We start from the raw sequence: 14885 nt of genomic DNA on the forward strand, positions 1-14885 counted from the left end.
TGCTGAGTCTTGGGTAGACATAGCACACGCTCACCCTGTGGCTCAAATCCCCAGGACAGGTAAACAGCCACTTTTCTCCTCTTCCGTCACCCACACAGCCGGCCCCATTATCACCTCTCCACACACGCTCCCAGATGAGCCCTGCTCAAAGCTCAAAATGCGGGAGAAAGCTTCACCACCCAGGCTTCCTTACCTGATCGTTATCAGTCTCTTGAACAAAAAATGCTTCTCCATTATCTCCCAATTTCATGTGCAAATCCACTGCTTCCCCATTGATTTCTATGTCAACCTGAAGGAAAAACATATGTCCTTCATCACAACAGGAAACCTCACGGGCAACGACCAGGTCTCTACGTACACTTCAGTCACACGCATTCCCCAAATATCTCACAATTCCAAACCTCCGTTGGTCACTCTGGTCAAGAAACGGAGTCTTCTCCCCCACCACCACCACCATCCTGGGTCCATGCAAGCTTGTGATTGCCCCAGTGAGTAGAGCACAACACAGGTAAGGCCACGTGGCTTCCGAGGCTAGACCAGAAAACGAAGGCAGAGTCCGCCCGGCTCCCTCCCTTGCAGCCAGCCACCATGGTGTGAGGAAGCCCAGGCCACATGGGGAGCCCGCGCGGCGTCTGGGTGACGGCCTCGGCTAAGAGTCCAGCCAAGGGCCACCAGCCGAGTGAGCAAGTGCATCTACACAGGATCCCAGCCCCCAGCCCTGAGTCTTCAGCTGAGGCCCCAGGTGGCAAAGAGCAGAGACGGGCCAGCCTGCGGCACTTGCTGTGAATTCCTGACCCACAGAACCCCCGGAGCTTAATAAACAGTTGGTTTATGCCACTAAATCTTGGAGAAATTTACACAAGCATAGAGATCAGAACAATCCGAGTAACTGTCAATTCAGGGACCAGCCCTTTCCAACGGAAAGCTAAAACTCGGGGTCCGCGAGGAGCTCCGGATACGTAAAGCCGCAGAAGTGCGAGGATTTTTCTCTAAGGAGAGAACCCGTCCCCCAGGTCACGTACCACCTTCTCTCGGGAACGCAGGACCCCCATCTTCCCAAAGCGGACGTGGAAGGGGGAGCACTGCAGGCTCCCATTGGGCTGGCGGACCACGATGATGTCAATGCATCCGGACAGGGTGGCAGGGTTCAGCCCCTTGTAGAGCTCCTTCACGGTGACAAACACCTGGCCTGCCAGCTGCCCGACGTAATTCATGGTTTGAGCCTAGGAAACAGAGACACAAGCAAGGTGCACAAACGATTAACTCGGGGCAGGCTCTAGAGCCAGTCAAGGTTAACGTGCCCACGCCGCATGCCCGACTTCAAAGACACCCAGCTCAGGGCATCTGGCTCCCCTGGAATGGGCCCCACCCAGAGCTCCCCACCCCAAACCCTGGCCACCCCAGGAGGCCTGATCTCAGTCGTCACCGGGCTCTTCCTCTCTGAGTCCACAGTACGTGTGGCGCTCGCTCTTTCATCACGTGCAGGTTTTACAGACCAAATCTTCAGACTCTTGGGAAGAGAGACTGTATTTGAGACCTCTTCATATTCCCCACCACGCCAAAAAGAGTAGGTGTTTAATAACGCTGGTAGAAAAAAAATGACTATTTTTACTTGAGAAGGAAAAAATAAGTGACTTTTATTTTGAACAGTTTCCATCCTGGTCCTTCTCTGCCCGCCTGATGCTCTCACATCTCGAGGGACACTTGTGCTCGGCTTCGGTCTGTCTGCCCAGCCGATCAACCGAAGTCCACTCAGCAAACATCCAGGGCCTCCACTCCACCAGGGGCCTGGCGCCGGGAGCACAGATTAAAAAGACGCAGACCCCGTGCCCCGGAGGGACTCGGGCTCGTGAAGGAGAGAGAAGGAGAACACACGTGGTCGTGTCTGCTTGGACTTAAGGAGACGCTGAGGGACTTACATCCAGGGAAAGAGGAGAGCCATCCCAGAGGAGCCGACAGTCGATGGGTGGGGAGCAGGGCTGGGATGCTCCCCGGGAGAGGAAGGTGGACAGGCCGCCGCAGACAGACAGGTGTGCGCACAGGCACAGAGGGGGCGGCGCCTGCGACAGAGAACAGGCAGGGGGAGGACGAGAGCCGACACCTGCCAGGAGACTCGGAAGGTGCTTTGTAGCAACTGAAGCCGTCGGGGACTCAGGAACCACAAGATCGGGATTCGATCCGTGATTTAGATAGAGCGCTGCAGTAAAAATGTAGAGAAGGCGGCCAAGAAAAGACACTGAAGGCAGGAAGACCAACCTGTGGCTTCTGGTGATGGTGCCGACAAGACAGGATGCCAGCCTGAAAGGCGGCAGTGACGGAAGAAACGAGGCAGAGCGCCAATCCCGGAGACACTGGGGCACAGGGCAACGGGAGCCCCGCCGGCACCGAGCCCTGGCCCTCCTCACAGCTGGGGCTCTGACGGGCACCCCGGCGTGAGCCACACCCGCCTGGCTGCCCAGCCAGGTGCAGCGACGGCGTGGTGACCCCTCAACAAACTTAACACAGGGCTGCCACATGACCTAGCAATGCCACCTCTGGGTGTACAGTCGAGAGAACTGAAAGCTAGGTCTCAAAGAGATAACCTGCACACCCGTGTTCACAGCAGTGCTACTCCCAACAGCCAAAAGGTGGGAACAACCCAAGAGGCCACAGACGGATAAATGGATAAGCAGAATGCAGTATTACAGACCCAATGGAATACTACTCAGCCTTAAAAAGGAAGGAAATTCTGGCACGTTACAACATGCATGAGCCTCGAGGGCATTACCCTAAGTGACACAAGCCAGTTACAAAAGGACGAATACTGTATGCTCCTACTTATCTGAGGTACCTAGAGCAGATAAACCCATAGAAACAGAAGGCAGAACGGTGATTACCAGGGGGGAGGGATAGGGCAGGGGAAGTTCATGTCTAACGGGGACAGAGCTTCAGTGTGCAAGATGAGAAAAGTCCTGGAGCTAGATGGTGACCGTCCACCGTGTGAACGCACAACCACGTGCATGTATTGCATTAAGTCTACTGAACTGTTCACTCAAAAGTGGTTAAAAGAATAAATTTTATGTCACGTGCATTTTACCACCAGTTTTTAATTTTTTTACAAGGAGGGTAAAGGAGAATACTGCATTAACCAAAACTCATTTCAGGAAGAGGAACCATTATTTGGTTAAAAAGTTTCTTTGAGTGACAGCTTGGGCCCACGTCACCTCCAGTGCCTGCCTGGCCGAGGGGCGTGAGGGTAACCACACTCTCCTTGACCTTCCCTTCGTCCAGGGTCTCTTGTAAATACGTGCTGGAGAATAGGTACTGAATACAAGAATAAACCAGCTGGGCGCCGGTTCCCAAGTTTCACTTCCGTCAGTTCTGTTTGAAGTAAAAGGCTCAAGGAAGAAGCTAAGTTGATGACAGTGAAGAAGCCAGGCCAGCCCGAGTCCCCCTCCCTGCCACCCTTCACCTCCCTCCCGCCACGGTGTCCGCGGAGACACACCAGCAGGCGTGGAGGGGAACGTTTGCCCCGAAGAAAGTGCCTCAGGACCTCAAGAGAAGCCAAAGATGTGCACAAAACAAATGCTGCAACTTCCACTGAACGGCTTTGAGACACCTGCTCTCCACTCACCCCATTCCAAGTTACTTTTCAATCTCTTGATTTTAATCTCAGAATTTGGCTGGAAACACCTGCTTCACCTGACAAGGCTTCACTGACCACGTGAAACGGGATTCCACAGCCCTCGTTCCAAAGTTTTTCAAGGAAAGCTGAGCCAAACCTCCAAAAAAAACCCTCTGGCCAAACTGGGGCTCTCTAAGCTGTGCTTAACTCTGAGGTTAGGAAACAGGTAAATATATTTTTCTCAACATGACATCTTCCAGCTTGACCTCCTGGAATACTACTAATTTTCTAAGATTATTCCATGCCATCGGAACAGCGTCTTTCCGGATACTCTCCCCTAAGTTAGAAACCACTGCAGTAGTGGTATTAGACCCAAATAGATAATACACCACAGAGCACAAAAATCCAAAAGCATATTCCCACTGGGGATTCTATCTACAACATTCATAATCAACAGCGTCTTCAGCTTGAAGAGCATCAATTATTAAAACTAGGGACTTCCCTGGTGGCGCAGTGGTTAAGAATCCACCTGCCAATGCAGGGGACACGGGTTCGAGCCCTGGTCCAGGAAGATCCCACATGCCGCGGAGCAACTAAGCTCGTGTGCCACAACTGCTGAGCCTGCGCTCTAGAGCCCGCGAGCCACAACTACTGAAGCCCGTGCGCCTAGAGCCCGTGCTCCGCAACAAGAGAAGCCACCGCAATGAGAAGCCCACGCACCGCAACGAAGAGCAGCCTCCGCTCGCCGTAACTAGAGAAAGCCCGCGCACAGCAACAAAGACCCAATGCAGCCAAAACTAAATAAATTAATTTTTTAAAAAAAAGAACCTAAATACGGGGCTTTGAATTATTTTAGGCCAGTCCCTTTAATCGTCAATTCAGGAATCATTCCCACTCATTTATTATGCAAGTGGATAAAAGTGATTTTAATTCCCTTCCCGGGTCTGTCAAGGAGACTATTATCGAAGGCATGTTATCTAGGAAATAACAGTGTCTCCATTTTCATACTGTGGCCGTGCTTCCCGGCCGTGACACAGTGATGCTACGACAGGCGACACCCAAGTCGGAGCTACTCCTCTCCAGGAAGGCTGGTGGATCAGGGCGCAGGGCTGAGAAACCTCACCTTAGCAAAGGTCAAAAAGAGTGCAAAACTGTCTCAATAAACACAATTCTCAGAATACCCATTTTTGTTAAACCTTCCTCACCTTCATCATTTCCTTCTACATTCATCTCTTTAAGTCCCGCAAGAGTTCTACAATCACCCCTTAACCTGTATTTCCCATCGCGTCTCCAACGCCCTCATCTGCCTGTCAGGATACCTTGTTCACCTACGCGCCCAAAATCACTCATCGTTTTGCAAACTGAACCTTCCACTGGCCCTCCTGTTCAGTTAACACCAACCCCTCCCATCCTGGAAAGTTGCTTGATAAACGCAGGCTGTCATTTGTCAAACGGCTGGAGAGACCCCATCCAGCAAGCTGTCTGCCCTCCTTGAGGACGGGGAGGGGGCCTGCTCATCTCTGGGCACCCAGGAAATGTTGCGGCCGCACACGACCACGTTTCCTTTAACTTCCCAGGCTACCTCTGATTACATTCTTCAGCATTTGCCAGGAGCCCAATCTCTCGTATTTGTCTATTAAGATAGGTACGTGTGGAATGACGTGATTGAATTAAATCTACATGGTGACTGTCTTCCAAAAAGTGAAAATGCTTCATTGGTTGGGAACGCTTTTGCATTGGTTCAATGGAAACAGAGGATGCACAATCAAAGCTGCCCCGGTCCCTACTCTTATCACTTTGAAACAAACGCACATCCCAGAGTGACGGGCCAGAGTGCAGGAGAAGCCTGTTTCTCCCTGGTGACCATCGTGCCACAACAGGACTGGGGCGGTGGCACGTAGGGGGATGCGAAGCTATGTCACAGAGGGGGCCCCCAGGGCAGACATGGCCACACGGGTGGGCACAATATTCTAGTGCTTTAATGAGGAACGAGGAGACAGGTCATCACATAAAGAGAAATGAGGAAACGTACCAGAAGCTAATGAAAGAGAACTGCTGAAAACAAATTCCCTAACTCTACTAGAATTTCAGCAAAGGCTAACCCGTGGATCATCTTTGAAAGGACGTCCAGAATGAAAGAGAATTTTGGGCTCTCTGAGAAAGCAAATTCTACTGCCGTATGATGTTAACTTTTTGTCGGTCAACCCAGCCCCCCCGCCGCCCCCAGACCGATCCTTGTTTCCGTGAGGCTCTCCGGGGAGCTGCAGGTGCAGTCTGAACACGCATGCTTCTTACCTGACGCAACAACCAGGAACTCCAGGGAGAGTAAGTGGAGGCAAGAAGATAAAATGATGGTTTGGAGAAAGATATTTAATGGGCTTGGAAAACCACGACGGGTGCCTACTGACTCTGGAGAACAAGGAAGACTCCAAAGCCATCAGACCTAACGCCCACCCGGCGGGTGCTGCAAATCCTCAGCAGGCCACTAATCACTAATAATCACCTTTTCCTGAATCCCAGGTGAAAGGCCACACAAGCCTCCACACGACATTTGCTCAGCACTTCACGACACACGAAACTCCTTTGCCCAGGGCAGCTCATGTGATGCAAATCTATGAAACTCCTTTGCATAGGGTGAGTACTCAGGACCGACATCATTACCCCATTTCCGACAAGGAACTGGGGCGCCGGGCTTGCGTGGTGTTCAGGGCAGCACAGCCGGTAAGCGGCAGTGAGGACGGGAGCCCAGGTTGAACCCCTGGCCCTCCCTGTCCTGCTGTGCGTAGCGTTGCCTCCCCTTCTTGCTGGACAGAACTGGTATCAATGGGTGAGGCCCAGTTAAAGAAAGAGCAGTCGTGTGGCTTCAGCGAAACAGATGGCAGTCATCTAGTTCTAAAGGTCGGTAACGTTCGGCACACGTTTACAGGGTATCCAGTGCTACCCCGGTGATCAGAGATTGTAATTAAAGTTGGAATCAGAGAGAGGCCATTCCAGAGCCAGGGTGGAAAGCACAATCTATGAGACCAAGCTTCTACGAGAACTGACTCGTTAGAGGGAGTGAGCTCAGCATCAATGGGAGTATTCAAAGAATCTCAGCCACGATCCAACAAAGAGGTTGTAAAGGAAATTCAAAAATGGGGCTCTAAGCTGATGATCCTGTGACCTGGTCATAACAACATCATAAAAGCAAGTTTTCATCCCAAGCAAGAAACCAGGGGTTTGGAGTTGTTTTTTTGTTTTAGGGTTATTGGGGTTTTTTTTTTGTTTTTTGATTTTTGGTGGGGGGAGGGGGAGAGCGGGGATGTAGGAGAGAGGGATTTGTTTGGGAACTTTTTTTTGTCCCATCATAAAAAATTCCAGATGTGCACACACCGCCTCCAAGTAGCTTAGCAAGTCTAGGTATGAGGGGAAGAGTGCTAAAATTCAAAACTTAGAAGAAATTAAGAAAACGGGAATTGTTCTCTCCCAGGAACATAAAACTCATGAAGACAATGCCCCCAACTAAATTCACTACAAACGCAGTTTAGGTAACAAGCTCATAACACGTTTCTTGACAACAAACAGGCCATGAAAGATAAAGGATAAGTAGGAAAAATAGAAATTGCATAAAATTGGGGGTGAGGACAAAAAAAAAAAAAAATGCTGCCTGCCATTCTGGTAAACAATGAATGTCGCCCCACCATCAAGCCACCCGCCACTGCAGCCACCCCAACGGTGCACCCTGAAGGAACTCAGGATGGAGAAAAACAGGATACCGGCCCTAGACAATTAAAATCTATTTCAAAGAATTCGTTTCAATGAGCTCAGATTCTTGCATCTTCCCAATTCTTTAACTTGAGATGTCTGGGGTTTTGTCATTAGCAGTAATTTTTTTTTTCTTTTGCGGTACGTGGGCCTCTCACTGCTGTGGCCTCTCCCGTTGCGGAGCACAGGCTCCGGAGGCGCAGGCTCAGCGGCCATGGCTCACGGGCCCAGCCGCTCCGCGGCATGTGGGATCTTCCCGGACCGGGGCACGAACCCGTGTCCCCTGCATCGGCAGGCGGACTCTCAACCACTGCGCCACCAGGGAAGCCCAGCAGTAATCTTTTGATGTTCAACTAAATTTTTTGTTTTCAGCAAAAAATTCCTCTATCCGCTGGCTCCCCCACTTACCTCTCTGGAGCACCCAGGCTGTTAGTCCTCGACAAGGTCACAGATAAACATAGCTCTCCACTTTCAAGTGCGCATATGTGTTTAGTCAATGGGGCTCCAAAGGCCTGGATGTGCTCACCTTCCTCCGGCACTTGTGAGCTGTGTGCACGGCGGCCGGGTCTTCACACGGCCTCTCTGATGAGGCCTCGCCGCTGTCACGAAGAGCGAGGTACAAGACGGTGATTTTGAAAAGGTCTTTGCCCTTGGAAAGCACAGGCCAAACGTCTGCCATTTCTTCCCTGAGCAAATGACTCGATAAGTTGGACTCAGTCATGGGCTCTGGCTGCGACATTCTCACAAGCGTTCACACCTTCCTCAGCTACCCCTCCTCGGGGCTGCAGAAGGTCAATCCAAAACCTTCCCCCACAGTCCTCAAGGTCTAAAAGGTCAGACACCCTCCTTCAGTCAGTCTGGGATCTGAAGACATCTTCGGCACTTCTGTCCTCAGGATGACTCATGGCTTCCTGGAGCGAGCCTGCCAGGAAACCCCCACCTGTGCACGCAGCCGTGTGCTGTCACCTCTCCCCTCACAGCAGGTGCCTAAGGGACTCCTGTGGACTCTGGGTTTAAGGCACATGCAGGGAGTGTCCTGACTGGAAAACCAACCCAACATCACGCAGGGCGAGGCCTCTGACTTTGTGTTCCTGTGATCGGCAGCAGGATTACACCCCCAGAAACCCAACCAGCTGCTGCTCTCCGGGGCCAGCGGGCCGGCCTGCCAGCTACTCCGGTCAAAGGAGCGCATCTGAGGGACTTCTCGATATCCACTGAGGGGATATTTACTGGCAACGCTAGGCGAAGACAATAACGCAGCAAACCGGCGTGACACAAACCTTTTTAAACCTGCTGTCCATTTTCACATACCATTAAGGTTGGTCCACTGTCCTGATGGGATAATCATCAAGAGTTTGTTGTCTGCTTAGTTATCATCATGATGCAAGGGATATAATTTTCCCAGTTTGCAGAGAGTCTGTATATAACCTGGGCAGGGTAAGGGGTGGAAGTACACCCAACCCAGGTTCAGTCTATATCCAACACTATGACAATCCTGCCAACCTCCCGTATGACTTGATGGCCCGACCTACCTATGGGGCAGCGCGCGCAGACTTTAAATTATACCTGCGGAAAGGTAAATATAACGCACAGCATTTAAAACTATGTTACTTCTCCAACGGTGAAGGCAAAGTTATCCACCACGGTACATTTTAAAAGCTGTATCTGCTGGCTTGGAAATTGGTCTCCTTGCTCCAGGGGTATGTCTGTGCTTGCCGGTTGGTCCAGGAGCGGCAGACCAGCCTCATCCTCTGACATGTCCAGGTGGCACACGCAGGTGAGCAGAAGGTGCTCAGGGCAGGCGCACAGGCTCGGCTGAGCCCTGCCACCAGCTAATAGTCAGGGCCATGCCCCAGGGACCTTGCAGCTCTGGAAAGGGTCTCATTACTTTTGAGTTAACGAAGAAAAAGGGCAAAGAGATTTTACCATTAAAATCTAAATTAAATGCCCATGGATAAAACCTTCCCCTCCTCCTTTTTATCCAGATCTACCTCAAGCATCTGGAAGTCACCTCTGAGGACTGGTGAGTAACTAGCCAATCCCACCCCTTCCCACACACGTCCACTCCCCCTGCACCCAGCAGATGACACAAAAGCTCACCTGTGCCCGGCACGGGGCTTGGCACCAACCAAGGCTAATTCCTGTCCTGAGAAGCTGGAAGTCTTACATCTTAGCTGGCTCAGTTATTGAACAACTGAACGTGGACGTCCATCTATAACCTTTCTGGACACTGAAGAATTTGCTCTGGGAGAGTGAGCATCTACCACCGGGCGTATTTAAGCCATTTGGCTTTTATTAGCTAGGACCATTCTCCCTCGAGGACACGACAGAAGCTGCCTCTCTGGGGTTCTCCCCACAGCTCCCTGAAGCCCCGGGACGTCTCTCTCTTCATCTGAGGATGGCTGTGTGACTGCCCCTTGTGCCCTAGCACTCTAGCCGGGCCTCACAGGGATGGGTGGGGGGCCTCCACCCATCACCCCTGGCTGATCTCCGCTGAGCACATTCCAGACTCTGTCTCCACGTCTGGGGTCCAAATGTGAGGTCTGATCAGCTCTGAGTAACAACAGAAACATCGTGCTGCTCCGGAACTGGCCAAGATCACACTCACCTGGGAGGTTACGAGGCAAACGCTGGTTTTCATACAAAGCATTAAAAAAAGACAATTTCTAAGAAATTCCAAAAATGATATTATGACTAATAAGACTTACATGGAAATGAAATTGGTTTATAAACAGCGTATCTTCCTCGTGCTATTTACAGTAACTGCAAAGAGGAAGTCTTTCTTCAGAGCACTGCGCACTGATATTTATCAGTTGGCAAGTGTGATAAATTATATAGACCAACGAGGAAGTATGACTTAGGTGCAGCGTGACGCAGGGTAAACAACGCCAGACTGGAAGTCCAGGTGCCTGGGCTTCACGCCCACCCCTGCCGCGCGGACAGCACACGCTGGGGCTGGTCCCTTCCCCCCTGGCCAGTCTGGACCAGGTGAGTCTGGCAGCAGCTGCCCCATGTGTTAGTCCGACCATCTTTTTTTTTTTTGCCGTACGCGGGCCTCTCACTGTTGTGGCCTCTCCCGTTGCGGAGCACAGGCTCCGGACGCGCAGGCTCAGCGGCCATGGCTCACGGGCCCAGCCGCTCCACGGCATGTGGGATCTTCCCGGTCCGGGGCGCGAACCCGTGTCCCCTGCATCGGCAGGCGGACTCTCAACCACTGCGCCACCAGGGAAGCCCATGTCCGACCATCTTGAACGGAGCACTAAGAGAAACTTCGTACGCAAGAGAGCAAACTTCTGTGTCCGTCAGTACCCCTGGGGATGCGGGGACGTTATTGGCACGCCAGTGTTCTTCAGGAGGCACTACTGGTCCAAAGTAAGAAAACTTCACCAGAAAAACCTGCAATGCTTTTGAAAAGCTTACAGGTCACACTAATATCAATACTTCCTGACAAAAGTGATGAAGCAGCAAAACCAGCCCGCCCTGGGGTCCCCGCGGCAAAGCCCTCTCTGAATTAAGCAGGTCCTGCCCATCACAGCTCAGCTCCAGGCCCAGAGGAAGGGCGAGCCAGCTGCAGGCCATCCTGCAGGACGCAGGGTATACGGCAGGAGGCATGGGGCGTGAGTGTGCCCAGGATGCAGGGGGCTGTCACTCTGCAAAGTCAGTCAGGAAAGCGGGCGTCCAGAATAACTCCAGACACTCAGCAAAGACAGAGAGGGAAGGCCGAGGAGATTTTCTCCTCCTTCAAGGCCGCCCACAGGGGAGGAGCCCCACACTCTGGGCACACAGCAGATGCACAAACGCGCCAGCTACCCCAGTCTCGTATGGGTCCAGGGGGCAGCGCTGTGAACACTTGTCAAGATGAGGGAATGGAGGTCTCATGACTTCTCACCTCATTGTGACACCAGAAGAATCAGCATTTCATCCAAAATTGGCAGAATTCTTCTCCAGGGTTCACAGATTGCCAAGAAACACTGCTTTCTTGGAACTTCTGCCAAAATTCAATACCCCAGCCATAGCTCTCGTAACCCTGTGGCTTTGCTAATACCATTCACCTCTAAAATATTAATGTCAATTTAAGATGGCCTCAGACCAACCCAACAGAAAAATGAGCAAAAGAGAGAGAGTTCACAAAGAAAGAAGTCCGTTTGGTCAAAGATGTATGAGAAGATACTCAATCCTATTCATAATTTAAGATATGCAAATCAAAGGAGGCCGTTCAGGTGGTCCAAAATCAAAGCATTTTGTAAAAACCTGAGGGGTTGGTGAGAACAGGAGAAAACGAACACTCACCACTGGAGGGGTAACAAACGGGGCAAGCATTGTGGCAACAGCTGTCCTTTTTTGCACACACCAGCAAACTCCAGCAATTCTTCTGCTATGTGCAAAACAGTAATCAGGGCACTGATTATAATAAGGAAAATTAGAAACAAATATCTACAGGACTTCAGTTAAGTAAATTAGGGACCACCCACACCATATAATTGAATATTATGAGGCTGTTAAAAAAAAAAAGAGAGGGAGAGGTAGTTCTCCAAATACTAACATGAAAAGGTATATATACTGTGTGAAAAAAGTACAAAAATATTTATAATATGAACCCATTTCTAAGAATTACATTTATACATATTCTCATATGCACAAAAAAATTATGGACTGAGGTACATACCAAACAAGGTTCACAGGCTCACCCTAGGGAACAGGCCTGGGGAAGGGGAGGAGACCTTCACTTTTCATCACAAATATTTCCAAGGCGTTGGTTCCTGGGTTTTGTTTTCTACATGTGCATGTACTGCTTTAACGTTAATTTTTAATGACCTCAGAGAACTGGGGGAGGGATGGCAAACTCTGGTCTGCTCGGTGTCAGGGTCTCCCCAGCACTGAAACTGCTAGACAGGCGGGGGCGATGCGGGGTGGTCCTGCTTTGGTCGGAAGGGTCAGATGGGTGACCGCTCCTCCAGCGCTGGGATTGCACAATGCTCCGATCTTACAATCCCGTGTGATGAGTGTTCTCAGGTCCTTGCCAAGGAACACAAAAGGCCTGGGTGGTGGAGGGTGGAGGCAGCTGAACTACCCCGGTGGCCAATGTGCTGGAAAAACAGGCCCAGGTTTAGACCCCGATCCCCCAGCTCTTGACCCCGCAACTCACGAATGGAGCACAGGGCTTGCAGCCTCTCTTTACACCCCAGCAAGGACCCTCTGTCCAGGTCTGTGTCTTGACCAAAAAGAAAGCCCTGCTTCTGTGACTTCTGCGTGAACCCTGCTCCCTCCACCCAAATATCACCTGGACGCTCAAGAGTGCTGCCTACAGCTCAGGGGTAAAAGCTTGAGCCGCAGAGGCAGACAGCTGGCCTTCACCTCCCAGCTCCACCACCTGCTAAGCCATGACCATGAACGACTGACCGACCCCTCGGCCGCCCAGTCTCATATCTATAAAACGGACGACCCTAACAGCACCCACCTCATAGGATGGGTAAACGTGGAGTTCTTTTCCTAGTGCACGGCCAAACGAAAGCCAGGTGCTAACCCTCTGGTCACACACGGCACCAAAGGCCGGACTGTGAGTTAAGGCTGCAGCCTGACAGCGCTTTGCATACGTCAACTATTTAGATCGCACCCTCCCAAAAAGACAGGGCCAAAGAATACTACTGGTTGAAATTAATACAGAAATATCAGAAGGGTATGGTTAGATTCCAATAGGCTGGGAATACATTTCCATTTTATCCAAAAATCTGAGCCCAAAGGCAACCCGAAGACTGGGCCACAGGCTGGAGTGATTTAGAGTTCACCGGCAGGAAATTCTCTGGCCAAAGCGGGGAGCTGCCTTGTGGGTGCCCGGTTATCCCACGACCCTCGCTGCTTCTATCTTTTGTAAACCAAAGGTGGATGCCTAGAGAGACCAATCAATGCAGAGGAAGATTTCACCAAAAAGAGAGAAGACATGTGTCCAAGGAGATAACGGGCCTTCCGGGAAAGAGGCACGTGGTGGAAGTGTGCTGATGGTGTCCCAGGAGCACTGGGCACACAGGGTGTCTCGAATGCAGGGTCTGTGGTCGGCAGGCAGTCGATGCAGAGTCATGACTCTGCTCTAACAACCTGTAGCTCTTTACTCGAAAGCCCAGCATTCAGCAGCAGGAAAAAAGGTTGTCGCAAGAATCCCAAACCTGCTCAGTGTGTTGAGAGATGTGGTTTCCTGGCGCGGAAAAGCATCCTCTCCAGACGGAGCCCTGTCCCTTCGCCCAACACCTGACACACGCAGGCTCCTCCCCGCACACCAGGCACTGGGTCTCACACACCCCGCTTCCCTCCACCAGAGTTTGCACGTGGGGGCACACGGGCACACACACACGCCATCTCAGCTAAACAAGTTTCACAAAACAATACCTAACCTAAGATTAGTATGTCTGGGTCTGGGATTTTCTCTTCTACTCTATTTCACCTTTTCTAAAACGCCCATGGGCCTACTAAACTGATTTTAGGACCAGAGGGTGACAGGCAGCACTGTGAAGAATACTGGCCTGTGCCAGTATTCACTTCTTGTTGCTTAAATAAAAGGTGGGGCGGGGTCAGGGGGGAGACATGGGAAGAGGAAGGAGAAGGGGCACACAGGGAAGTGTGGAGGACACAGGACAGGGGGGCAGGTCACAGTCTCCCTGACAGCCCCCCCCCCCCACTGTCAGGAGGGTCTCCCGAGCCCGGCACATTGCATCCCCCGAGCTGGACCTGCTGCCAGGAATGAAAGCAGGTGTCAGGCCCCTGCTCTTTCTAGACCCTCTGCTCACAGCTTAGAAAGCTCCCGCTGATGGGCTTTGCTCGGACTTTGCTCGACTTCTTTTCACAAATCCCACCCCGATTCTAAGTGAGTGGGCTTCGGGAGTAATAAACCCGGCCGGGGTTCAGTGAAACCTAAGAAGTGGGACTTTGCCCGCCCTCCCCAGGACACTCGCCCCAGTGCTGACCGGACATTGAGGCCTCACATGTTCCTTGTCACCTCAACAGCCCCCGGTTCTCATGGCTCAGTCACGCTGAGGAAGTTGAAGTGCAAACAGGTCAAACCACCAGCCTCAGTGTCCCAACTGGACCACTGTCTCCTAGGTCTTTTTCAAAATGCTCCAAAGGCCATTCCCGTCAACAGGCCTTCCCTGGAATGAGCTGCCTGCAGTGTCATCCATCCCCATCGGCACCCCTGCCCAAATCAATTCATCACATTTAGGTACCTTTTAGACCTTGAACCCAGAAGAGAAAGGACCCAGGGGAGGCCAACTCACAGTGTGAGAGGGGGACCCACAGCGCTGACTCACAGCCCCGAGGCCAGAGTTAGGCAGGACTGTCCCAACTCTACAATTAGCCCTCCTCACTGGCACCTTGCGCTCCTCCCTTAAAATAACAGTGACCACAGGGACCCCGCATTCTTTCCCAGGGGCTCTTGTGTATCTCAGTGAACACGTTTACCATAACCTGCAAATGGGTGTGATTCTCTCTTCATTGCCTAGGAGAAGAAACACTCAAGACACACTCAAGAGAATGTGTCTTTGGCCCA

General features: G+C 51.6%; 1 protein-coding gene across 17 annotated transcripts in view; it reads right to left on the bottom strand.

The window, feature by feature from the left end:
• Positions 1-14885, bottom strand: part of LPIN1 (lipin 1) — a 142054-nt gene that overhangs the window by 70090 nt on the left and 57079 nt on the right. For 16 of the 17 annotated variants that reach the window (XR_016395522.1, XR_016395519.1, XR_016395521.1 and 13 more), the window contains 2 exons: positions 1023-1223; positions 194-289 (listed from right to left, as the gene is read on the bottom strand). Coding sequence is in view for 14 of the 17 variants with exons in the window: in XM_089923429.1 (XP_089779555.1) it covers positions 194-289; positions 1023-1223 (297 nt within the window). In the remaining 3 variants the exon portion in view is untranslated. The remainder of the gene's footprint in view (positions 1-193; positions 290-1022; positions 1224-14885) is intronic. The other variant, XM_089923425.1, reaches the window with a different exon arrangement.

Source organism: Delphinapterus leucas, chromosome 13, assembly GCF_059928025.1.
Source record: "Delphinapterus leucas isolate spDelLeu-1000000601 "Yukka" chromosome 13, BTC_Dleu_Yukka2, whole genome shotgun sequence".
NCBI classification, from domain to species: Eukaryota; Metazoa; Chordata; class Mammalia; order Artiodactyla; family Monodontidae; genus Delphinapterus; species Delphinapterus leucas.